Here is a 27,387-nt window from a genome sequence, read left to right as displayed (position 1 = left end):
GGGTCTGGTCTCAGGAACCTGGAACTCAGAACACATAGGCAGTACAGTGCCGGTAAGCCCGCAACCCAACAGCCGCCCAAAGCAGCCACTGGTACAGCATCAGCAAGCAGTGTGCGGGTTTCAACCCGATTGGCCATTTGTAGCAACTTACATTATCCCAACTTAATCCACGCTCTTAGCGTGGTACAGGCTCGTTTGTAGAACCCTATCCGTGATAGTATTCTGCGTATCTACAAATCTCTCATCAATTGTGAGCCATCTCATCTGCTGTGGCATGCTAGCAGCTGGCAGACTATCGACGACAACACGCTGTCAGATGGTGGTATAGTAGAATCTTCTGGCAGTAGACGAACTTACTGATTGGGCCATAGCGTATTTTTAATAACCTATAAGCCTCCACTATTTGCGTCACTCCGCTGCCTCAGTGTAGGCTCTGCTTGGAAACAGACGAATCAACTATGCAATGTCTCTGTGAATTTCGTGCTATTACTTGGGATAGGTGAAAGCATTTAGGCTAATAGTGTGACTGTGCCACAGGTCTTGTATATTTTTAGATCCCTGCAAGTCGTACTAATTGAAAATTGTGCGTGAAACCAACAAAAACCATGCACCCCATGCACAAATTTAAATTTTAGCGAATTCTGTTCACTAAAAAACAGTGAGTGCACCCCAGGTCTTGTATATTTTAAGTTCCCTGCAAGTCGTACTCATTGAAAATAGTGCGAGAAACCAACAAAAACCACTAAAACACAAGTCAAAACAAAAGTGCAAAAACACAGCAATAACAAGTAACCAAACAAATAAAAATTATGGAGCCAGGGCAAAAACCACCACTGTACTTGGAAAAATCAGAGAGGTAATCGCCAGAACCACCCAGGAGCTAAGCGCGTTCATACGACGCATAAACTGAATAATGCAGCTGCATCCAACTGACGAGCCCCGTCACCAACTCGTTTTGTTCTGTGCCATTGAAATGCAGATAAAAGGAGATGCCCAAAGGACTTTACAAATGAAAGCTGTCAACAACTAGGACGGACCCTGATCGACAAATTTAAAATACAAGCCCTTTGTGGAGAAATACTAAGCCGATTGTACAAAACCCCTTTTAATGGAAGCATCTGCAAGTTCATAGAAGAAGTAGAGTTTAAGTCCCACAATATTGAATACATATTAACGCTAGAAGGTATTCAGATGAATTCAATATTATACACTTATGCAATTCATAATACAATAAAAAATGTAAAAATGCGCGAACTTCCAGACTTTTCATGACCTTAGCAAGGCATGATATTACCACTATAACTAAGTTAAAACAAGTAGCTCAGCAAGAACGAGTCTATGAAACCTCACTAATAGTCTGTCAACTTCACAAGGGAAATAAAAATCAAAATTTTAAAAATGTGGCAAGCCCTAAAACTAATAACACATATTCAAAACCTTCGAATCGCACAGACTATCATTAGCATCAAGAGCTCAAACGAAATTTGGACCAAGATAGAATGCAAAACCCCATAACCAACCCCACAACCAACAATGGCAGACGTCATCTAATGCTTATAATCTTTCCATAAGTTGACAGCAAAGACAGGCTATCATTTGCATCAAGAGTTCCAACGAAGTTTGGACCAAGATAGAGTGCAAAACCCAATAACCAACCTCAATATCAACAATGGTATACGTTATCTAATGCTCCCAATCTATCCATAGGTAGACAGCGAAGATACTGACAATTTTCCTCAAGTTGGTTCGGACGCTCAATTTAAAGATGAAGGGGCAACCCATACTTAATTATAACAATGAATAATATTCAACTTAAGCGCGTAATCGATACGGAATCATTGGTTAACATAATGAAACTAAACTTTTTAAATTTCCCAATTATATAGTACAATTAATGCAAAATAAATCCAATAAATAAATTGCAATTTGCAATGCGCTATAATCATGAACAAGAACTCGAGGACAACTTAAAGACTTGATCCACCATCGTCAAACGAAGAGCCGTTTAAATTTCAATGAACAATGAACTAACAAGTAAGAGGTTGTAGTCCAAATTAAAAAAAAACAATATACCCTGTTTATCCGTTTTTAATGGGTTCAGGGTTGTGAGGCGACCACTGAGGTAGCCACCCCACATAATTATAACTTAAGGGTATAAGTATATATTAGTATTAAGAACAGTTAAGGCAAGGTGCCGATGTATTGAAACTAGTTAAGGGCAAGGAGCCCAGTTTGAATAAAGTTTGATTTTAACCGTTGTTGTCTGTTGTCTGTTGCTCAACACCGCCTTTGAGAGCGCAACTTCAATTAGGTGGCGTTGAGCGAAAGCTCCGAGGCGAAGTTGCAAAAGCTCGCGGCGAAATTGAGCAACCGAGGCGAACGCACGGCTCGCTAACGAGCGTGCCGGCACTTTTGGAAAGACTAACAGTGTGAGTAGACGTGCAGTGAAGAGAAGTATGAGTGACGAACTGCAAAGAGTGCAGCAAAGCGCTAGGGCTCCAAGACAGTACAGTGGGGTCTTAGTTCAGAAAACACAGTAGGGCAGTATTACTGAACAAGTGAATATAAGGAAAACGATGAAGGAAATTGCTGCTCATTGTGAATACCCGAGAATCGGGTGGTCATATTTGTGCTAACATCGGGAATAGCCGATATTCGCGCTAACCTAGAGTAGTAGCTTGTGCTGCGAGGCTACGGCCCGATAGCGTAGTTGATACGTGGCTACGGCCCGATGTGGCGAGTGGCGTGTTGGTGGTCGAATTGGTGCGTGGCGGGTAATGCAGTTGGTGCAAGACTACGTCCCGATAAAAGTTAATTTTTTTTAACATTTTTCTGTTATTATATGAATCAAAAATAACATACATTCTTATTACAACACAGTTGGCTCCTTATTTCACCAATTGGGTCCTCAAGCTTTATCGTCGACAAATGTCAACGGCGTATTCTTTGGGTAAAGCTGCATCGTCACGTAGGTAGTCGGGGACTTTGGGGCGTCTCCTATGACATGGTTGGAGGAGGTCCTCGAACCATATGCTCTGGAGCCTCCTGACTGCACACCTCTCAATTAGGCCTTGCTGCAAGCGTTCGTTGTACAGGTTGGCGAATGATCCGACTTGGCTGTCAGTAGTCTTAATTTAGAGGTCTTTGTTCAAGGTAGAGTTTCTGACGTCTCAGTCAGTACCAGTCATTCGACCCAAAGCCAAGTTTTGGAGTGTTTGAATCCGTCTTCGATTTGTCCGAGACGATATACCCTAAACCTGGATTCAGCCATTTGCAGCGAAGTGGCAATGGGCTGTTGGAGTTTAGTAGCAAGTTGGCCTTGGCCAATGTATTCCTGCGTCCTATCAGTGACTTCGTACTCACAGAGGGCGAAGTAAAATATTGCCACGTCATCGGCAAATGTGGCCATCAAGTGATTGCCTGTTGTGGCAAACTCATGTAGGTCATCCGGAGTGGGGATGTCTGCCGTGTACGAAGTGTAGAGGAAGGGGCCCAGTACGCTGCGTTGAGGGCCACCCGCCTTTATATTGAGAACAGAAGAGATTGCTGTCCTGACGCACTCTTCGAACTTTTACTCCATTAGATAACAGCGCAGAAGTAGAAAGAACGGGGGCGGGAAGACTCACCTTAATTTTCTGGAGCAATCCTTTAATCCAGACTCGGTCGAAGGCCTGCTTAACGTCTACAAAGACTCCAAGGCAAATCTTTTTCATCGTAAGCCTTAAGAAAACGGTTAGTCACTCTTAGCACCTGAACCCAAATTGGTAATCAGGAAGAAGGGCCACTTGATCCACAAGCCTTGCAAGTTGGGCAAATATCAGTCTTTCCCAGACCGACAAGGAAGGCAGGAGACTGATCAGCCGATATGACTCAGTGTCATATTCTGTTTTGCCCGAATTATGGATCATATGGATCCTTGCTAACTTCCACTGGGCGGGAAAGTGTTGCATCCTTATTATGGCATTAAAGATCAACATTATAAAAAGAAGCGCGCGCATTGGCAGGGCCTTCAGAGTGCTGGGAAATGCGATAGGCTGTTAGCTACTTGAAGGCCGCGCGCATTCCTGCTCTTTGCTAGTGATGTGCATTCGAGTCTCCTTCCACCAAATATCTGCTTCCAGCCGAGTTGAGTTTGACGTAGAAGTCATCATTCGACGTCTGCTCACTAGGCTTGTAAGAAACCGCTCCAAAGTCCACGCTACCAGCATAAGTGGAGACATTCATGGTCGGATATTGGCAAACACGAGTATCAACGCTCAATTGCGGGAAGTGAACCAAATTACTCCGTAGCAGTATTATTCCGATAGCGTGTGTTTGTACTAAGACCTCCAATTGTATTTCACATGAAATGCCGTTGGCATTCCAAATTATCACCTTCAGTGGTGTGTTCATTTGGATAGCAATGCGGTCAAAAGGGTATGGATTTGCTATTGCACACCAAAAACCAAATGTACAAAACGTGGCTGTGTGCCCGTACGCCTGACATATATGGCATTGCAGCACATCCAAGCTTCTTCAAGCAGTCTCCGCCTTGAGCACGTGATGCACAGCTTCCTGATGGTAAGAGCCTCCGTGTTGTTGGCGCCGCCGGCTTCAAGTTAATGAAGTGGATGTTAATGGGCTTCTTAGTGGCTTTACGGTTCAGATTGTGCACATGGAGAGGGGTGTGATCCTGGCTCTGCAGGTTGAGTGGATGATGACTATGATGACTATGCGGTAGGGCTTCTTCTCATGCAGCTGGTATGAATAGAATTCGACTTTTTGTTCTTCCTGTTTTTTTATGATGGCCCTGCATGTGGGCACATAATGGGTTTTGAGTCGCTAGGAGGCTGACCTACGTTGGACCTGATGGTTATATTTTCCAGATCCACTACTTTAGATAGTATGAGCCACACGTCGTTGATGTCATCAATGTCATTTAGGACGGTGGGGGGTGGCTTCTATCTTCCAGAGGGGGCGTTGTTCTTCGTCCTTTCTTCGGGCACGGAGGAAGGCTTACTCCCTCAACCTGAGAAGTCGCTGTGGTAGGCAAATTCTCTACTTGGGCTGAACATATCTGCTCGGCCTCAGATTTATCAGTCTCCATGTCTTCATCGTTTTTAAGTGTCGCCAAGAGAGAGTTTGTTTTGATAGTATGTATTTGAACTGGACTGGTGTCAGTATTGTTCTGTTTTCGCCGCGCAGTAGATGGGGACCTGCAGGCTAAGACTTTGCGCTTATCGTTCTTTATTTGCCTGTTATAGAATCAGGCGAGCCGAAGCTACAGCGGGTGAATTGGGTTTGATTATATCTATTATGTGTACCAGGGCGTTAACGGGGTCTTCAATTGACTTTAGCACCAGCATGTGGACTGCTGCCGGGGTAGTCGGAGACCAAGTCGTGCGGCTGTTAAGCATCCTTGCGTTCATACATACGGACAGACGGTCAGACGGACGGGGGGACGGGCAGACAGAATTGAATTTTACAAGCAGTCTCAAACATGTCATACAAATTAGGCAAGACGACCCTATATATAAATAAATTAGAGGTTCTAGTCGGGAGCTCCCGACTAGGGGATACCCTGAACCTTCCTCTTCCAACATTAAATGCATATATATATTCTATTTTAGAAGCTATATGTCAAGTTTGGTGACTCTAGCTCTTGTTATTTACCAAAATTGCCCAAAAAACAGGATATCGATATCGACTTTTATCGATTGCTTTGAAACGGAATAAGTTATCGATTATCAGGAACTCGATCTGCGCGGGCACTAGGAACACCTACAGCTAAAATTTCAAGTCTCTAGCTCTTATGGGTTCTGAGATCATTGCGTTCATACATACGGACAGACGGACAGACAGACAGACGGACATGGCTAGATCGACTCGGCTATTGGTGCTGATCAAGAATATATATACTTTATGGGGTTGGAGATGCTTCCTTCTGCCTGTTACAAACATTTGGACACAAATACAATATGCCCTTATACCCATTATTAATGGGTTCAGGGTGTAAAAACCTTCTGAGTGCGTTGAAACATGCGACCAATAAGTTGGGATAATTCGAGAGTCGAAGTCACCTTACTTTTCGGATCAGGCAAACAACAATACCCTTAATCAAGTCAGAGTTGAAGACAAATACCAAATCCTTGCAATTGATGGTACATTGACGTCGCGAAGGGCTGTTACCAGATACAAATGGATGTAAGCTCAATTCCAAAGGACAAAGGACGACATGTATAGTGAACAATAAGTCTTATATCATTAGCTGTTGACTGGTTCGAGAGGCAAGTTGTCTATTTGAGAAGAGCTTCTATAGAATGTTAAAACCTATTATTTATATTAATTAAGACCTAAAAGATTAACCTAAACACAAGTGTAAAATGCATCAATGTCGGCTTGAAATAGATTTAAAAAAGCTATAAAGGATATGGGGAAATTATCGGTAAAATACCTATGCTTCGAGAACCTATTTATAGAACACATTTTAATAACTTTAAAGACTTGTGCTTCATAAGGGAATTTAAGGAAAGGTCAGTGTCTGCACAATTGTACAGTTCGGATTATTTAACTTGCTGAATAAGATCGTTAAGCATATAGAAAAAAGCCTTACGAAATCAGCATGATTTTATTCTGTGTAATAAACGAGAGCTAAGAAAGAGCTCAGAAAGTTGGGACTTTAACGCCGCACATCTCCAACTGTATGTGAATAAACTAATACTACTGATAAGCATTTGTAAAGATGAAATTAAAACTATTTTGTATACTTTCTCATTCGGGGACTCAAAAATCGAAAAGGTCGATTATTATCAATAAATTTTGCGGGAAGCAAGTTTTAAGGTCTTATTGGCCCGCGAAGTAAATTTGGTGCTCCAAATATTAAAATCCAAAATTTTCCGCTAAGTAAGGCTTAAATCAAAATTTTGTTTGGATCAAAAATAAGCGTGGTATGTTAAGCATTTAATTTTTAAGGAAAGTAGCGTCAGAAAACTTTGCATCGAAGAAATGGCTCAAAAGCTTTACATTTTTTATGCAAAACTACCAGAGAATCACCAATCTTGAGCCCTCTTCTTCCATAACCATAAGCAGCTCGCTGGACAAGCTTTAGCCCACCGGCTACAATAGAAATTGAGGAAGATTTCAAACTAATTATCTACGAAACTTGCTTTTAAAAACACGATTTTTAATCGATTGCATATAAACGGTGGATGTTAGCGATAATTTTAAATTAAATCGATTGTACGTGTATTGTGAAGTGGTTAGTTCCTTAAGTTCGAATTTGATTAACTCTTGTTGATTTCAGTTATCAAGACGAGTCTCCGCCTAATAGGGGTGAATCAGTATGACCTGATTCACAATGGTAAAAAATAAAATGTCCAGCCAAGAAGGATAGTCGCCTAATAGGAGTCTTCGTAAGGATATTTTTTAGTATATTAGGAAATTTTAAATTAATGTATCAAAAGACGTAATCCTGGCTAAGTCGGAAATACCTTTTAAAGAGATATCAACTTTTAATTTTACTTACATTTTCATAAAATCATTCTCCCTTTCTTATTAAAAAAATCATTTATAAAGCTATAATAAAATTCTACGTGAACATTTTCCACTAAAAATTCAAGATGCTATAAAGATTTCGCTCGCCTTTGACTTCATCAAGACAAATTGAAGAGAAGAGAATATTCAACATTTAAACCAAGGGTAAAAAAAAGGTACTTACTGTTATATTTAAAAAATCCAGTAGTTGATAAATCCAATTATGTATTGAGAGTACTGGTTTATGCAATACATTGACTCCATTTATTCCAAACGCTAGCTTTATTCTCTATAAAAAAGAAGGGTTAATAGTTTTTTTTTTTATATTTGATTTTTCCTTTTTTCATCTTATATAAATTTCTAATTTAAAAAAAAAAAAGTAATGTTTATGATTGTAAAAATTTGTTATAATATGCATGCATAAATACACTATAGACATTGTAACATTAGTTTATAAGAACGAATGAACAGATATAGATGGATAGGGAAGCAGATATCAGCAAGTAACAATCGGTTTCGTTCAATTTAAACACGAATTGTAGCACGGCCACACGGCCAATCTTCAGCAGGACCAGGAGAAGATCACCTATAAGTCGAGTAAGTCTCTTTCAGGAAGTGAAACATATATTTAAAAATTGAAAAGAAACAAATATAAGAATAATTTATTCGTTTACTTGAACGGGAAGTGAACACATCCAATGTTATTACGTTTAGTAAGACGCTTAACAAAAGATACGAGAAATATTGGCTATCTTCGGCACGCCGAAGATTTAATACGTTTGCAGACCCAGCCTTTTCATAATGCTCATAGTGCTTTGCCCTTTTCTACGGAGCGAAATATTTAATGCCGAGTATGGTTAAAATATCTTGGAAAAAAAAAGTTTTTTATACCAGAGCCTCATTTTCGACCAAACGTTCCTATGGCACCTATTAGTAATCCGATATAAACAAGATTTTTCAAAAACAAAGTGATACTTATAGGTTGCTGAGGTTGCTCACGGTATCTCGAAAAAGAAAATTAAGGGAGCATAGTGAAACTTATAAATGCTCAAGATATCTATTAAAACAAAAAGTGTTCTATACATCATCTTAATTTTCGACCGATCGATCCTATGGCAGCTATATGATATACAGGCCCGATGAGATACAATTTTGCATAAATTTAGGGAACATACTGAAATTTAAAAAGACTGAAAAGTGGCCTTAAAAACATGCATGGTGTCATAACCTTATATGCAAGGCATAACTTCATTGAGACATTGCTGATGTAAAGAGAATAGCATAGCGGGCCAGGATAGCTACCGTGGACCAACCTTTTGGGTTCTGTTACGCAAATTCTCTGAGCTCCAGTTCAGGCTGGTAAGCCCAGAAGGCATAATTTATGAAGCAGTAAGGAGTGATTGACAGAGTCGACATCGGATTTACTCCCTTTCCTTTGGGAAGGAACAACAATACATTTTTTCCGAATGTTCGGGAAAGGTGAAGTGTTGACAGACATTATCTTAAGTTTTAAGACAGGTTTACATAGTACTGTAGCACAGTAGGTGAGTATATTGGATAAAATATTCCTCTCATAGGCAAACTTAAACTTTTCTTGTGCATGGCGCTTGTACTTTTGACAATATAAAGGCCTTAACAACTAGAAAGTGAAATGAGGGGCAAGCCTGGAAATATGTTTCCTTGGTGGAAGGCCTAAATGAGGCTTAGTCACTAAAGGGTGATAATGGGAGCACTATCAGCTGTATTTCTCTAAGATAGCCGGTAGTCCGGATAAAACAATTGGTTTTTTTTCGTACTGTCACATATTGCGGAATTAAACTAATGTCACAGCAGACCTCACATTGACCAGAGTTACAAAAGAGATGAGCTGCTGCGTGGTCGTGGTAGTAGGGTGCTAAATTGCAGTCGGAAGCCAAAGGTATTCGGCACCGAAAAGTCACGAAGAGTGGACTTTTAATACTGGAGACAATTTTAGGTCGTTGAATTAAATATCCAGGGTTGTCAGCGGTTGTTTATGAAAACCAGCAATTAAACCCATAAAACCAGCATTTCCCCATCAATTGCACTACACGAGTGGCAACTAAGTATCTTTATGAAACTTTGATGAAGTCCCTCTTTCTGTTGCACGCAGCATATATCATATAGTTGCCATAGGAACGATCGATCGAAAATTTAGTTCCTATATGAAAAACATTTTTGTTCATCAAGATATCTTGCCCAAACTCGGTATTAACTATTTTCCTGTGCTTTTTAGATACAGGCAAAGCACTATAAGCATTATGAAAAGGTTGGGTCTACAAGGTATTCGGCGTGCTCCAGCCAAAACTCTTAACAAGTCATATTCCCAATGGCAGTTATGTCGAACCGCTAATTTAATAAAGTTATGCCGTGCATATAAGGATATAGAGTTCTGAAATCTTTTACGAGCAAGCAGTGAATCAGTGAGTCAAGTTAACGTATTAACTACATATAAACTGTTCTAAAAGCAAGGTTTTATCTTCCCCTGAAATGTTGCTCATATGTGTTTTTACCAACCTTGGACTTTTATTTCTGATCATAATTAGTTTGACTGTCATCCCACCACACATTTATTACGGTGGCGAGCATAAGATAGCCATTATTGATTAATATGTATATATAGCCTATATCAGATAAAATTATCCTGCATAGGATGGCTGTGGGTGAATCCTTTATTTTAACTGTCAGAGTTGGGCCTTCTTCAAAAAGTCACAACTAAAAAAAATTGTCTAGCATTTGAGTGAGTTTTTTTTATTTCACACCAACATGAACGCAAAAGTAAATACCTTATCAGATAATAGCTAATTTTCGCAATCGTCGCCAAGTGTCAGTTATGCTTTAACATTGCGTGAAGAATGCCTCGATAAGGCACGCTACAAGCAACGATCCAAAGTGGCTTTTCGCCTAATCTAAAGTTTTTGAATTAGCGGACAACCTGGGTTAATATCTCCAGACGTGTTTTGTTGACTTATATGGTTTATGCCAACTAGCTTCAGACTCTCTTAAAAATGCAAAACTTACTACCACAAATGTTTGCCAGACGCAAATTAAATGAGCCGGAATGCTTTTTCAATAAATCACCCACATCCATAATAATAAAAAATAATAAAAAGTAATGTTATTTTAGATAAAATCGGCGATTTTAAAATAAAATTAATAATATAACCGTATATAAGTAAGTTTTCAAATGGTATACACAGAGATTTAAATTTTACAAGCTCCCGTTTTCCCGACTTTTAGAATTATTTAAGCACCATTGATGTTATTCTTTCTCATAGTTTGGGAATAACTGAAGAAGAATCAGAATAGTTGTATAAAGTGCACACAGCGCGGCATGCGAGTCTGTGTAGATTATGTAGCCGATCCTAATGTAGACACTAAACCAGAAGTTAATACACAGTTTCACCAAAATATCCGTATAAAATAAATAGGGTCGATCATAACGATAGTTACGAAATGGTAGATCTAATAGTGTATTTATGCATGGGGATTGTAAAACTCTGTTGCAATCTTAATTATATCCATTGACAACAATGGATATACACAAACGAAACAGAACATAAGCGCAAGTAAGTGACCCGATCAGTTCTAATATGATCAGCCACTTAACGGGCAGCATCTTATGCCGTCTTACGGGATAAGCGCTGACCATGATACCCACCGGCGAATGCCCGGAAGCGCTATGTACACGCGCACTAATACTTTAATGCAACTATATATGTATGAGTACATTCTCCCCCTTAGACTATGTCAGTCTTGACATAATTGTGCTAAGTTAAGTTCGTAATTTAAAATAAGCTCATTTGAGTTGAATTAAGCACATTCAGAAAACTAATACCAACGACTTGACTTCTAACATGGCGACCGTGACAGGACTGTGAAAAAAAAAACAGAAAGGAGCACCCACAAAACAAACTAACATTTCGATACGAATCACGTAAGACAAAAGCAGTAAACGGGTTAAAAAGGGCACCGCAGACGAATCCGTCAGGCTGAATTGAAACATTGAAAAACAGCCGTGAAACTTTTTTCTGAGAATGAGCATCTAGAGGTAGTCCAGTAAGTCCTAAAAGAAAGCACTTACTCAATCATTTAATTTCCTATTTGTCTGCAAGAATAAAAAACTCTCAAATCCGAAAAAAGATACCTGAACTGACTGTGAAGTGCCCCAACGAATGCGCGGGAACTTTATATAGCGCCGACCAGCACCGGCACCGCTCGTCGCTTTAAAGGAGCCATATATATGAATAAGAATTTTTTTCAAAACTGTTAAAAATATTGTAGATAAAGTCCCAAAGGGACGCATAAAAAATTTAGGTTTTTTAGTTTGAGTAAGTAATTTTAATGCGTAAAATACAAAATAGCAAAATAAAAAGATTAATTTTCATCATCAATTAAAATGTACTTGGGCAAAAACAAAGTTAACATTAACGAAAAAACATATATATATATATAAAACAATGTAGAAGCAGTTAATATGCGCTTTGAGCAGAATACAAACACAAAAAACAGGGGTTGTGCACAAAAAATCATAAAATTTAATAAATTTGTAAGAAAAATTAAAAATAAAAACTAGCCTTTTTTAAAAAAAATTTAAAAATGGGTTGATTCGTTCCAAGGCAGATAACACTGCCAATGTAATAAACGTAGGAGAAGTTGTACATAGTTAACAAACATACTGCTAATTATACAAATTGTGATAGCCTCAGTAATTATTCTTCTGGAGAAATATCTTCAGCACAAAAATTTACTAATAAAACTTACATGAGTAGGGCTATCGACCTTGACAAGCTCTAAGTAGGATCCTTAAAAAACAATTTGGACATTGTTAGGGGAAGTTCCACATGGAATGCCGCAAATAGTTGAGAGAATAAAGTTGTATAGGTCAAATTTCGAAAAATCATACAAATGCCTTAATAAAAGCGCACATGCTTGTGACCGACACAATCAAACACACTGAGATTTTACACCCAAGAAATTGAGCAATTGCCAAAGCACTGAAAGGGGCATACATTGCTGATGGTATTTTATCGACCTTAGAAAATAAATAATCCACCTCACTAGCTGTCAAAGCCATGGTAAAAAATTACTCAATAGACGAGTTAAAGTTTAAAATGAAGGCGTTCAATTTAATAACATGAACGATGCCATTTCGAAACTTGTCAACAGCTGCATCGATGCAACTGGCAGACCAGATACAGTTCTGCATTAAAGGAATCGGCATCCCAATAACTATTGTACAGGCAACATCAGAAACCGCGGTAGTTACCGAAGCAGTAACAGAGGTAGAGGCAGTAATGGCTATCGCGGCTATTATTTTAAAATCAAGTTCAGATACTTATAGCGATGTAGACCAAAACACAGATTCAACAAACACAGCCGACTATTAAACACAAGAAATACCTATGAAGTAGTAGACTTCGAAAATGTACTATTCACAAGAAACCTTTACTATGATCCACTGACAATAGATGGCGACTGGTGATAGATTATCGTCAGATAAAAATAAAAAATAATAGTAAATAAAAAATTTTTGGCTGGCAAGTTTCCACTTCCAAGGATAGGAGATGTTCCTGATCAACTAGGACGGGCAAAATATTTTTTATAAGGATTCTCGAAATATAATTTCTTTTTCAACGAGCAATGGCTCCTTTCGATTCACCAGATTACCATACGGACTACTAATAGCGCCAAACGCTTCTCACTGAATAATGACAATCTCAGGTCTTTAATACAGACGACTTGATAGTTATTGGCTATTCCGAAAAACAAATGATAACAACACATAATTACACACATTTGATGTATGTCGAAAGCGCAACCTTAAGCTACATCTAGAAAAATGCTAATTTTTTATGCACGCAGTTACTTTTCTAGGTCACAAGAGTACTGACAAAAGGTATCTTACCAGTTAACAAACAAGTAAGACGTTCTAGTCGGGAGTTCCCGACTAGGGAATACACCAAATGAATTAATAAACAAAAAGGTGCCTTGGCAGGGTTCAAACTCGCGACAGACCGCACCACTTGCTATGCCTCTACTCAGCAGCCACACCAAAATTAAGTACTTATGATAAAAAAGGAACTAAAATAACATTACAGAAAAAAGTCGCAATTACCATGCTGTTAGAATGCGCAGCAGATGCGCATGAATGTGTGTGTGTACATGTATACAGAAATTCTTAAAGCTGCTGCCCCATTCAATTGCGCAGTTGCATATAATTTTGGTTTTTTCTTAACCGATCTTTATGAAATTTTCTACAGTATATCTTATTGTACCATAGAATATTTGTGTATTCTGAAAAAGTCAATTGCATTTAAGTTGTGGCTTAAATTGGTTGACAATAAAAGTTGGGTTATTAACTTGATTTATAGCTCTGGGGTGTTAGCGGGGAGGTAGCGATAGGTATGAAATGAAAGATACTTTACATATATATAATGTTCTAAATGCAACATATCATGTTTGGTGGCTCTAGCTCTTATTATTTACCCAATTGGCTCAAAAAACAGGATGTCGATATCGATGTTATCGATTACTTGGGAACGGAGTATGTTATCGATTATCGGAAACAGACTCGATCTGCGCAGGCACTGGGAGCACCTACATCTTAATTTTCAAGTCTCTAGCTCTTATAGGTTCTGAGATCCTTGCGTTCATACATACGGACAGACGGACAGACAGACAGACGGGCATGGCTAGATCGACTCGGCTATTGATGCTGATCAAGAATATGTATACTTTATGGGGTCGGAGATGCTTCCTTCTGCCTGTTACATACATTTGGATATTGCACAAATACAATATACCCTTATACCCATTTTTAATGGGTTCAGGGTATAAACATACACAGCAGTTATTACACAAGAACAGAATGGTTCACATCCACATGTAGCATACGCCTCAAGAACCTTCTCAAAAGACGAAAATGAGAAATCAACAACAGAACAAGAGTTAGCAGCAATCCAGTGGGAAAAAAATCATTTTCGTTCAAATGTATGTGGCAAACATATACAAAGAATATAAACTTAGAGTAGGTGCGTTATCAAAAATAAGAATCAAACAATTAATGAAATGACATACCAAGTCTCAATAATCACTATTAGACAATCAATAATTATTATTCATTTTGGGAGTTAAAATCTTTCATTTATAGCTAATTTTCTTCATTTTTCTTCATTAAAGGCGGCGATTGGCCAGGTCTATAGGATATATCTTTTAAAGTCTTCTTCTTCTTCGCGTCTTTAGCAGGTTCCTTGCCATGACGTAAGTGTGGTTGTGGAGCTTAAACAGGTAGTTTGCTACTAATGGTTAATAACATTTCCTACCATAGGAACCTTAAGGTGTTTTGCGATGTCTGCCATTCGAGCAGCTCCCGTTTGACGCTCGCTTGTAGTAATAAAAATAAATTGAAAAAATAAAACAAAAAAGTTTCCTTGGTAGGGTTCGAACCAGCAACTGATCCCATTACTTACTGCCGACTCTACTCAACGACAAACCACAAAATTTTACCTTCCTCGGTAGGGTTCGAAGTAGCAACAGACCGCGCTACTTGTCGTTGGCTCTACCCAATAGCAACACCAATAATTAATTAATTATTGGGCAATATATTAAATTAGTTTATTAACTTGATTTTAGCATTGTGAAGGTAGCGGGAAGCTGGCGATAGATAAAAAAAAAGATACTTGATAGTAGGTACATATATATCATATCAAGTCTGGCTTTTATTATTTCATCAATTTTCTCAAAAACATGATGAAACTCGTCTTAAATCATTATTGTACTTGGAAATAAATTTGAAAGCAAAGCTAAGCGTGCTTGCGGCAGTTAGCTCAAATTCCAAGAATTGCTGTATACTTGTACAACACACACATTCATGCGCGTCTGCTTCGAATTTTATCAACTGAATTCCAATTGCGATTGTATTGTTTTCTGTGCTGCTATTTTCATTGCTTATAAAGAAATAATAAATGGTGTGGCTGTGGTGTGGCCCGCCCCTATCGTATAAAAAATTCTGATGAAAGGTTATAAGGGGGAAATTTTGTCCAAACGGCTTTAAGCTTTCGTTCTTTATGGATGGACTATAAGTATAATCATTATTATAAATATTAACATTTCCGCTAAATTCTAGCGAAAGGTTATAAAGGAGAACTTTTAAGGATCGTCTAAACGTTCCTCAAACATTTGGTTCTTTGTGGATGGACTATGCGTATAATCATTTAATAATGATAATAATAAAATAATTTTAAAATAGCCGATAAATTCTAGTGAAAGGTCATAAGGAGGAACTTTTATGGGACAGAAGCTTAGTGCGTCAGGGTGTTTTACTAGTGTTTCGCAGCTTGGCCTAGGCGAAAAGAAGCTAATGGCTGGCCTACGGTTGTTAAGCCAGGTCGGGGTTTAGCGTTTGGCGTGTTCGTCTTAACCAGTAAAATACGAAATTTGCATGACGGAGGCGAACATACTAAGAACATACACATACGCTAGGGTAAATAAATAAATAAATAAATAAATAAATTATAGGGCGTTTCGAGTGTAAGCCGATAAAACACATCGACATCGATACTGCAAGGGGTCATGTTAGCCAGCATACAAGGCGTATGCAGTAAGGCACGTCCGAAAGAACCAAGCATGTCTCTTAGCATCGTTAATGGGTGCATTAACGGTGGCTGCTTAGTCTGGCTCTCGTGGGCTAGGGTATTTGGTATAATATTTTAACTTGCTACTTACGGCTATTTCACTCTTTCTCTATATATAAACATTTAACATTATTCTATTTTCTGCACACTTTTTGTAGAACCGCACCAAAACTCAGTAAGCCTAAAAATAACCACGTGTAAGGGTGTATAACCCTTCACTCGATTTCAAGCTTATCTCAATAAATTATATATCAACCACTCAAATCTTGGTACTCAAAAAGCGAGAGGGGTGATTGCAGTTTAGCATTCGGGGCTCTATGCCGTCATGACGGCATTAAGAACTGCGCCCTTTTTATTAAAATTGCCTGTCGCTTGCTAGTCCGATTGACTGAATTGTAAAATTCAAATGCGCTCCAGCTTATCGCTGCTTATATTGGGATATACTGCGCAAACCTGTCATTTCTCAGCGCCGACTGCGATCGCCATGGTTCTGTGTTTCTCTTGTTTTTTTCCTTGTGCGTCGTTGTACTTGGCTTGGCTTTTGTTGGTATTCGTTCTAGAGGCTCGGCTGTTGACTCTGCTGTTCACATTACCACAAAACTTCTGTATATCTCTCTTGTTCGCCCTATCCTTGAATACAGCTCTTGCATTTGGTCTCCGCAGTATAACTATAGCCAGGATCGAATTGATTCTGTTCAGAAGCATCTGGTCTTCCGTCATTAACGAACCGTAGGACAATTGTCGGTGTTGTCTTTCTACATAAGTTGATTGTTGGCGAAATAGATGCTCCTTTTCCGCTAGGGCACCTTAAATTGTCTGTTCCGGATAGACCAACCAAAGACTATCGCCCTTATTCCTATCGAAGTGCACAATAGATTATGTGCAATCCTTTTCGCGTGCTATGTAAAATTACAAAAGTGTGCATCACGTTTTCTCTACCGACCTTTTCTACCCCTAATAAAATCGTTGCATACAGGATACCTTAGGGAAGTCACTGACCATTCCCAGCTATGAGCAGGGGCATAGACTGCAGGACAGGCTGTCAATTTGCATAATGTATGTATAATCTATTGAATAATTACGAAGACTCTCGTTTTGTCGGTCATTAATAAAATAAATAAATAATAAACGAGAAAAAAAGGCTATCTTCGGCACGCCGAAGATATAATACCCTTGCAGACTCAACCTTTTCATAATGCTTATAGTGCTTTGCCCGTATCTAAGTAGCACAGGGAAAATTATTAATGCCGAAAAAAGATTTTTAATCAAAAACCTAGTTTTCGGCCGATCGTTCCTATGGCAGATATATGATATAGTAGTCCGACGTAAAAAAAATGTTGGTGTTTAATCAAAATATCTTGAATGACAAGAAAGTTTTGCATACAACAACTTAATTTGATATAGCAGCTATGTATATGATATAGTGGTTCGATATTAATAGGATTTTGCATGTATATGAGGGGTATAGTAAAACTAATAAATGCCGAGTTTGGTCAAGATATCCTGAAAAGCAAAATGTTTTTTCATGCAACAACTTAATTTTCGACCGATCGTTCCTATGGCAGCTATGTGATATAGTGGTCCGATCTTAATGTGATTTTGCATTTATATGAGGAGCATAGTAAAACTAACAAATGCCGAGTTTAACTCATTTTCAATGGGTTCAGGGTATACAAAGAAATCAAAGTACTCTGGGGGAGTGTCCGATTCGCTGTACCCTGAAACGTCCGCCAAGCATACGAACTTTCTTCTATACATACGTACATCAAATCAAGCATACACACAACCACGCAGCAATCTAGGAAAAATGTACACTTCATGTGGTTGCAATTTAAATGTTTGCATGTAAGATGTATTTGCATACAGCCGTTATACCCATTCCCATTGTGTAAATGCTTCATGAAATTTGTAAAATTACCTTTAAACGTTTATCTGGCTGCTTTTTCAATTCAGCAACAACCGATATAATTTCAGCACGACTATTTGTCACCCTTTTTTCCTTGGGAATATTGCATATTATCCGTATTAAATTTGTATCAATAACATCACTCCATGCAATTGCTAAATCTTCGGCGGTTTGTCCTACAATATAGATAGCAATAAAAAAAAAAAAAAATAATTAAATTTTTTACATGAGTAATTTGTAAATAATGTAAGCTGTAGGCTAAAGTAAGCTGAGAAAAAAACATGCTGCTAGCAAAAGATTTACTGTACTCTCTGTAGTGTTTTATTATTCGATTTTAAGTACCACGAATATTACAGAATCATAAAGAAACATTTTTTCGAACAAGCATGCTTTCTTATCAAATATGAACTTGATTTTATCGGAGGGAGAAGCACGTGATATTTTCAAAAGCGGATTCGCAGGATTTATATATATAGTCTTAATACTTAACTGATGCGGTTACATTTGTACAAGTTAACACGCGAAAGACAAATTGTACTGATTAGGTCATTGGACCAGACGCTTCTGCAACTAAGTTGCCGAAGGAACTTGACACCCGCATGCCTACGTCGAGTGATCGCCGCAAGAACGGACACGAGGCGCCAAGTCAGTGTTCTGCTGCCAGCTCTGCCGCGAGCCATGGGCTATGCTCCGGAGCTGCCGCGAGCCATGGGCTATGCTGTCGGGAGCTGAATTATGCTTAAGGCAGTTCTGAATTGGAAATTCAAACGCTCAGTTTAACTTAATAAATCATTGTATTTTATTTCGTAAACCGGGATTTGTTACTGGCGCCCAACGGTCAAAGTACCCGCAATTCGAATCGAAAATTATTAATTATTGCATCGTGTGCCGACGCCGGTGACAATTAACAAGAAAGTATAAAAATAAAAAAATTCAAAAAATCGTAGTGTGAACGCCGCGATATAAACTCTAGACAAAACTAAAGGAAATTTCAACATTTGCCCAGCGAAGGCTATAATCAAAGAAAAACTGAATCACTGTGCTTCATCCCGCATCGGCCACCAACAGCTGCTAGTATTCTGTCAGACGAGGAAATATGAAACTCATGTAAGTGAAGTGCTCATTTTGCTTGTTTAAAATAAAGAATAAGACGTGCAACGTGTATCCAGAATTAGAGTGAACCAGTTGAAAAAATTTCTATTTATTTTAACTTGAAACTTAATGTGTGTAAAATTTTTTACGAATCAAAAATTTGCATACGGTTCTTATAAATGAAAAAATTTGTGCAGAATTCTTATATACCAAAAATTTTGTGTGAAATTTTTATAAATCAAACATTTTTTTTTTGTGTAAAATTTTTTATAAAACAGAAAAACAAAAAACAAAAATAGTAAATAAATTATTTTTAAAAATCCCGTAAAAAACATATAAAAAATCATATAAAGGTTCATTGTTCGAAAAATATTCTGGGACTCGATGTTTAGAGTTGAAAGAGAGACAGACAGTAGTGACGAAGAACTGATACCTTCATACCGAGAAAACAGGACAAATAACAATATGAGTGAACAACAGCTAAAAAATCTGGATCTCTCTGGAGCAGATGCGTGCAATCCTTGCGTGTCCAGCACAGTTATTTGAGCGAAAATTAGCATCACTGACCCAACAATTCAATAGTCTTAGGGCGGTCGCGCCGGAAGTAGAAATATACCAAGCCACTGAAATTAGTCAAGGGAAAAGTTGCGACAAACCGCTAGACATAGTAAAATCTCTTCCTAAATTTAACGGGAAACAGGCCAATTACGTCTAATGGACATTACAGCCTATAAAGTTTTTGAAGCCTACAATGGGAGCTCTAGGCATTATCAAGCCATGGCCATTATTCGAAACAAAATAAGAGGGCCAGCAGATGAAGTACTTGCATCTTTTAATACAGAACTTATTTTTAGAGCAATTATTGCAAGATTAGATTTTACATATGCCGACAAAACACCGGTACATGTGATACAACAGAACCTTAGTATCCCAAGACACTCTTGAAATACTATGACGAGGTAGAACGAAACTTAACTCTACTAACAAATAAAACACTCAAGACTTATGACCCAGCCTCAGCAGCGATTTTAAACGAAAAATATAGAATCGACGCGCTCCACAAGTTCCTTTCGGGACTTAGAAAGTCAATTAAGTGGGCCGGTTTTCCGGCTCAGCCGCGCGATCTGCCAAAAGCCCTAGCATTAGCACAGGAGGCAGAATCAAGTAACGAACGAGGCATTTTTATGGAAAATTATGCAAAACACACTGAGGAATCTCAGAAAACACATGGTTTACAACAGCATAACGATTATAATTTTCAGCAAAAAAAAACCAGCTTTCCAAAAAGAGCAAAAGGAAAACCAGGGACGGCAGAAAGCAGGTAATTCAAAGCAACGCTTTCACAATCAGAAAACACAGGGACAAGGTCCTAAGCCCATGGAGGTACACTCATGGTCGCACTTAAGTCAGCCAATTCAGACACAGAATCATTTACAATCGGAAGCAACAGCAGTTGACGATGATTTTTCTGAGGCCGAAACTTGTAATTTTTTAGGGGTAGCTCCCTGCTTCGGTACATCACACGTACAGAAGCAGGTTACACCATTAAGCTCCTTATTGACACAGGGGCATCCCCTTAACATACTATCACATGATCAGTACCAGTTGACACACCATTTCATGTAAAGTCCTTACACGGACACACAAAAAATGAGCAGAAATGGCCCATTCATTTATTAAACGTAAAGACATATTTCTTTATTTTGAAAGATCTTATGGAAATCGACGGCATAATTGGCCTCGACTTCTTAAAACAGGTATATGCAAATATCGACCTTACAAAAAGTGTTTTAAGGTACGATCAGGGTTCGGAACCGATAAATTTCTCTAAATGCGAAAATGTAAATTTTATACTAATCGATGATGCGGACGTTCCCACCGCAGTCAGTGAATCTTTTAATAAAATGATAGACCGGACGATTAAGGCATTTGCAGACGTTAATGAGTCTCTACTCTACAACATAAACACTGTCGCCACTATTTGTACGGATGGCGATCCAGTGTATTCCAAGTTGGGCGTATCTGAATTTGTCAATGCAGAAGTTAAACAATTTCTAGGGAATGTCATTATAAGACCGTCCAAATCGCATTACAACAACCGTATGTGGGTTGCCGACAAAAAGGTGTCGATGAAACAGGCCATAAACTCAAACGATTGGTAATCGATTTCCGCAACTTGAACCAAAATACAACATATGACAAGTACACGATCGCAAGCATTTCGACAATACTGTCTAACATGTGTGACGCCCAATATTTCACAACATTGGACCTCAAATCGGGCTTCCACCAAATAGAATCGGCGGAAAAGGACAGAGAAAAGACTGCATTTTCTGTCAACAATGGGCAGTATGAATTTTGCAGACTCCCCTTTGCGTTAAATAATGCTCCAAGCATATTCCAGAGAGCAATAGATGATGTTCTCCGGGATCAAATTGGGAAAACTTGTTACGTCTATGTAGATGACGTAATAATGTTCTAAAAAAAAAAAAAAAACATAAGGAAGACCACATAAAACACATTGAATGGGTCTTGAAAAACCTTCGTGACGCAGGCATGAGGGTCTCCCAAGAAAAATCGAAGTTCTTTAAAAGGAGTGTAGAGTATTTGGGATTTAATGTGAGCAGGGGTGGAATACAAACATCACCTGCAAAGGTATAGGCCATTAAAGATTTTCAGCCCCAAAAACACTGTTCGGTCTCAGATCATTTTTGGGACTGGCTAGTTATTATAGGTGCTTTATAGCAGGATTTGCCTTTAACGCGAGACCCCTAACGGACGTCTTAAATGGCCAACCATTCAAGAAAAGCTAACCTTGAATTGACACCAAAACAGCTCGAAGATTTAAACAAGCTGAAAGAAGTACTAGCCGCCGAAGATGTGATACTAACGTATCCTGACTTTAAAAAGCCATTTGGCTTAACGACAGATGCGTCAGGCCATGGTCTCGGAGCTGTGGTGTCTCAGGGCGGACGCCCCATTACCATGATTTAGCGAACATTGGGCGATAATGAACTAAACTTTGCTACAAATAAAAGAGAACTTCTAGCCATTGTATGGGCTTTAAAAAACCTCCGAAATTATTTTTACGGAGTCAGAAACTTGAATATCTTCACGGATCACCAACCTCTGACATTTGCAGTGTCCGACAAAAACCCAAGTGCGAAAATAAAATGCCGGAAAGCCTTTATTGACGAGCATAACGCCAACATTATTTACAAGCCAGGGAAAGAGAACTTCGTGGCAGACACTTTGTCCCGCCAGAATGTAAATTCCCTTGAAGACTCTATAGATTCAGACGCTGCCACAATGCACAGCGAAGAATCTCTGACATACACTATCGAGGCAACTGACAAACCGGTTAATTGCAACCGGAATCAGATAATCATTGAAGAGAGTAAAATACCCACAGTAAAAACGGTTATTCTTTTCTAGGAAAAGGTAAATCACATTGTTAATTTCTTTGACCGAAACATTCTCTTGCAAACTTTACAAGACGTAATAAAAGCAGATGTCGTTCATGCAATACTTTGTGAATTGCCTATCCTAGCTTTTATTCAACACAGGCTAGTCGAAATGTTCTCCTCCACCGTGTTCAGATATTGCAAGAATATTGTCACAAATATAACCGACCACACAGCACAAAGAGAAATTTCCACTGTAGAACATAATCAAGCTCATCGCGCAGCTCAAGAAAATGTGAAACAGATACTTCGGGATTATTTTTCCGTAAAATGCGGCGATTAGCAACAGACATAGCCGCAAAATGCAAAATATGCGCTATAGGGAAATATAACCGCCATCCCATCAAACAAACAATAGGCAAAACCCCAATACCATCGTATGCAGGCGGAAAACTGCATGTTGATGTTTATTCCACAGATAGAAAATACTTTTTGACTTGTGTTGGCACATTTCCTAAGTTTGCAGCAGTGCAAGCTATTCAATCACGCGCAATCGTTGATATTAAAGCCCCGATTTTATAACTAATAAACCTGTTTCCGACGACAAAAACAATATATTGCGATAATGAAAAATCGCTGAACTCGGAAACCATTAGATCAGTTCTGACAAATAATTTTGACATTCAGATTTCAAATGCGCCTCCCTTAAATAGTACCTCTAATGGACAGGTCGAGCGTTTTCATAGTACGCTTGGAGAAATACGTCGATGCCTGAAATTAAAAAAACAGTTAACAGACACTGTGGACATAATTCTCCTTGCGACTATAAAATATAACAGATCAATACACTCCGTGACAGAAAAAAAAACAATTGAAGTTAGTCACTCAACTCCCATAGAACTTGCAGCCTACATTGAAAACAAAATTAAATTAGCCCAGGAAAAAAGTCTTGCCCAAATAAACAAAAACAGAGCCCACAAAACCTATTGAGTGGGGAGAAGGTATTGTTCAAATCAAATAAAAGATTAGGAAATAAGCTATCACCCTTGTGCTCAGAAGAAATAATAGAAGTAGATCTGGGCACAATGTTTCGTATAAAAGGGAGGGTGGGCCATAAGGACAGCCTAAAATAATCCCCTCTCTTTTTAGATTTTACCTTTTATTTTGACTACCTAATATTTTTTTTTTATATTACATTTTATTCTTACTTGGTTAAAAACTTAGATATATCACACATTAATTTTGTTATAGTTTAGGATATTTGCTCGGAATGAAACTGACATCTGACATCTGAAACAGCATCTCCGACCCCATAAAGTATATAAATTCTTGGTCAGCACCAATAGCCGAGGCTAGATAAGCCATGTCCGTCTGTCTGTCTGTCCGTCCGTCTATCTGTCCGTCTGTCCGTATGTATGGCCGCAAGGATCTAAGAACCTATAAGAGCTTGAGACTTGAAATTTTAGATGTAGATGTTCCTAGTGCCTGCGCAGATCGAGTTTGTTTCCGATAATCGATAACTCCGTTTCCAACCATCGATGAACCGATATCGATATACAGTATAAGAGCTAGAGTCACCAAACATGATATGTTGCTTCTAGAATATTATATGTATGTCAATTATCTTTCATTTTATACCTATTGCCACCTCCCCGCTACCGCCCAAGAGCTATAAATCAAGTTAATAACCCAACTTATATTGCCAACCAGTTTAAGCCACAATTCAAATGCCATTGACTTTTTCAGAATACACAAATATTCTATGGTACAATAAGATATACTGTAAAAAATTTTATTAAGAAAAAAACAAAGTTATATGCAACTGCGCAATTGAATGGGCAGCAGCTTTAAGATAATCTGTATACATTTACACCAACACGTTTATGCGGGTCTGCTTTGCATTTTAACAGCATGGTAATTGACACATTTTTCTGTATTGATATTTTAGTTCCTTTTTTAGTATTGGTGTGGCTGCTAAGTAGAGGCATAGCAAGTGGTGCGGTCTGTCGCGAGTTCGAGCCCTACCGGGCAAAAATATTTTTAGTTTTTTTTGCTGGTGTGGCTGTTGAGTAGAGTCGATAGCAAGTATTGCGGCCAGTTGCGAGTTCGAACCCTGCCAAGGGAACTTTTTTTTTTTGATTTATATGGTGTTGTAATAAGAGGGTTCAGGGTATTCCCTAGTCGGAAGCTCCCGACTAGAACCTCTTTCTTGTTTGGTTTATAGTCGTGGTTAGTGTAACTCCTGAGTCTTTAAAAACTTTTTGTTTGCTAAATTTGTGTGTTTTGTTACGTCGGTTTTCTTTTATTATTATTCGGCAGGCTGATTTCTACCTATGTTTAGATTTTGTATTCTAAGCTTTTTTTTCTGTGAGACGTGTTCCTGAAGTTTTGGGTATAGTTATTGTCTAAATTTGTTTAGTTCCTAAGCTAATCATGTTCGTTGTCAAAGTTCATGTCTCCTTTGAATACGTGTGTTCGCGTGACAGATTAAATAGCGTTATTGTATGTAATCATGGTTTGTACCAACACTTTTTTATAGTTTATTGGCGAGTAACGATTTTTTTTTGTATTATATATATATATATATATATATATATATATATATATATATATATATTTCTGTCAATGTCGAATATAGTCTTTGTACGGGGATTTTACTCGACGACTGTTGTAATGATGTCACATAAAGTTGTATATTGAACTGCTTACAATAATCTTTGAAAACATTTGAAGAAGGAGGAGAATATCCTTGGTTGTGCTTTTCTGTATCGGAATTGTGGAGCCTGTTTCAAATCGTGAAAATTTATCGATTACTGTGACCATGACATTTTCTGTTCATTAGGTATAGGTCTGTGTGTACGATGTCCGATGTTTGGAAAGAAATATTAACTTTTCAATTGGGCAGTGACTTCTTCAATGCCTCTATGATTGGACGAAATGTTTTGCTTACTTTTAACAACTTAATAAATTTTTCTGTGCGCGAAAAATTTCGAATAACTTTTGTGAGGCGGCTAATGAGCCGCTGGCGGGACAACGTATTCATTTTCTTTAGTTATAAGTATTAATTATATTAGGTTAAGATCTTAGTGAAATAAGAGGCAAGGAGCCATCAGTAATATAAGCAGTTCGATTAGTAGCAAAGAGGCAAGGAGCCGCGAATATTATAATTGATTTAAATAGTGAGTTTGAATTTAACCGCCGGCCGCCGCTGCAACCGTGCGTGGTCGATCGGTTGCTCAACACCGTCTTTGAGAGCGCAGCTTCAATTCGGCGGCGAAGAGCGAAAGCTCGCGGCGAAGTTGAGCAGCCGAAGCGAGCGCATGGCTTGCCAGCGAGCGTGCCGGCACTTGTGAATGAACGTTAACGGTGAGTAGAAGTGCTGTGCGAGATAAACGAAATCATAGATGGTATAGTGGAGCGCTAGGGCTCCAGAAAACAGTGCGGCAGGGTTTAGCTTAGGATTTACGATAAGGTCGGAATGAATAATAGTGAATAAAGTGCCAACGTTTTAATTGTTTCCTGTTTCCTGGTAACCCGGCTTACCTTAACATCGGAACTAACCGGTGTTCGACCTAACCTTGAACGAGGGGAATGCGATACGAGATTGTGGCTTCGGGGTGTGCATTGCCGGTTGGTGTTTAGGTAGTGGAGTTGGTGCGAGGCCACGGCCCGCTAGTGTAGTTGGTGCGAGGCCACGGCCCGCTGGCATAGTGGTACGAGGCCACGGCCCGGCAGAAAGATAGGGCGATTAGGCAGTGTAGTTGGTGCAAGGCCACGGCCCGCTAGCATAGTGGTACGAGGCCACGGCCCGATGGTGTAGGTGTGTAGAGGTAGATCTCGGTTTGGTTTGGTCAGGATACTCACCCCCCCCTTTAAGCCCTCTCTCCCAAAAATGCTAGCAGCAAGCCGGCAAGTAAGATAAAGAGACGAAAACATAACGGTCGGTCGTGAGAGTACAGCGCGCGCACGCCAGCCAGGCGACGTCGAGACCACGCTCGCACACGGGTGCCCACACGCGCGACGCAGTCGACGTCGGCGTCGAAGGACCGTTAAGGCGTCGCGGCAGCGGTTGTACAGTGGGGCGAATCCAACTCACGCGCGGTGAAAAGTTGAATTCGTGAGTACAGCTGTCGGGGGCAGTGAAGTGGTCACCCTTCAAGTGAATGTGAACAAAGGGAACAATAAGAGCGAAACAAAAATAAATAAAAATAAGTGAATAATAAAATTTTCTTTTATAAATAAAATTAATTTAAAAAAAATAAATAAAAATGAGTGGATAATAATAAAATTAAAATACACCGAGGTTCACAATAAAGATAAAGGCAGCGACCACATAAGGAACAGCCTAAAAGCGGAATAGTGAGAAAAGAAAATTTTGAAATACCTTTTGCTTAGTTTTTTTTTTTGAAAAAAAAGGGGGGTAAATATTTTTGTGGAATATTGTGTTGTATTTTTGTTTGGTGGAAGATATAAAGACAAAAAGAAAAAGAAAAAAAAAAAAAAAAAACTAAAGAAGAAAACTAAAAGGAACCAAAGTGGCTGAGAAAGATCGACGTAAAGTGAAAAGACACCAACACCAAGAAAAGGAGAGAGGAATAGTAAAGGGACCGACGGAACCTCTAGAACGGGAAGAGAGGGAAAAGCGACGTCGACTAGCAAGGAAGTATTAAGGATGGAGGCAGGTGAGTGCCAAAACCCGGGGGTAGGCGTCCGCTGGATTCACCAGCGACGCAAAGAGGAGTTAGTGGCGATCGCCCAGGAGTTTGGGCTGGAAAAGGAGGGGCGCGTGGAGGAGCTACGTAAGCGGCTGTCCACCTAC

General features: G+C 38.9%; 1 protein-coding gene across 5 annotated transcripts in view; it reads right to left on the bottom strand.

Annotated features, from left to right (window-relative positions):
- Atg2 (Autophagy-related 2) overlaps window positions 1–27,387 on the bottom strand; it is a 232,937-nt gene that overhangs the window by 65,635 nt on the left and 139,915 nt on the right. For 3 of the 5 annotated variants that reach the window (XM_032440820.2, XM_015168271.3, XM_070210843.1), the window contains 2 exons: window positions 18,085–18,248; window positions 7,697–7,801 (listed from right to left, as the gene is read on the bottom strand). In XM_032440820.2, the coding sequence (XP_032296711.1) occupies window positions 7,697–7,801; window positions 18,085–18,248 (269 nt within the window). The remainder of the gene's footprint in view (window positions 1–7,696; window positions 7,802–18,084; window positions 18,249–27,387) is intronic. The other 2 variants (XR_011417148.1, XM_070210844.1) reach the window with 1 other exon arrangement.

The sequence above is a fragment of the Drosophila virilis genome, unplaced genomic scaffold, assembly GCF_030788295.1.
Source record: "Drosophila virilis strain 15010-1051.87 unplaced genomic scaffold, Dvir_AGI_RSII-ME tig00001170, whole genome shotgun sequence".
Classification (NCBI taxonomy): Eukaryota; Metazoa; Arthropoda; class Insecta; order Diptera; family Drosophilidae; genus Drosophila; species Drosophila virilis.
The sequence above is the reverse complement of the archived record's forward strand: the minus strand, read 5'-3'. Positions and strand labels throughout refer to the sequence as shown.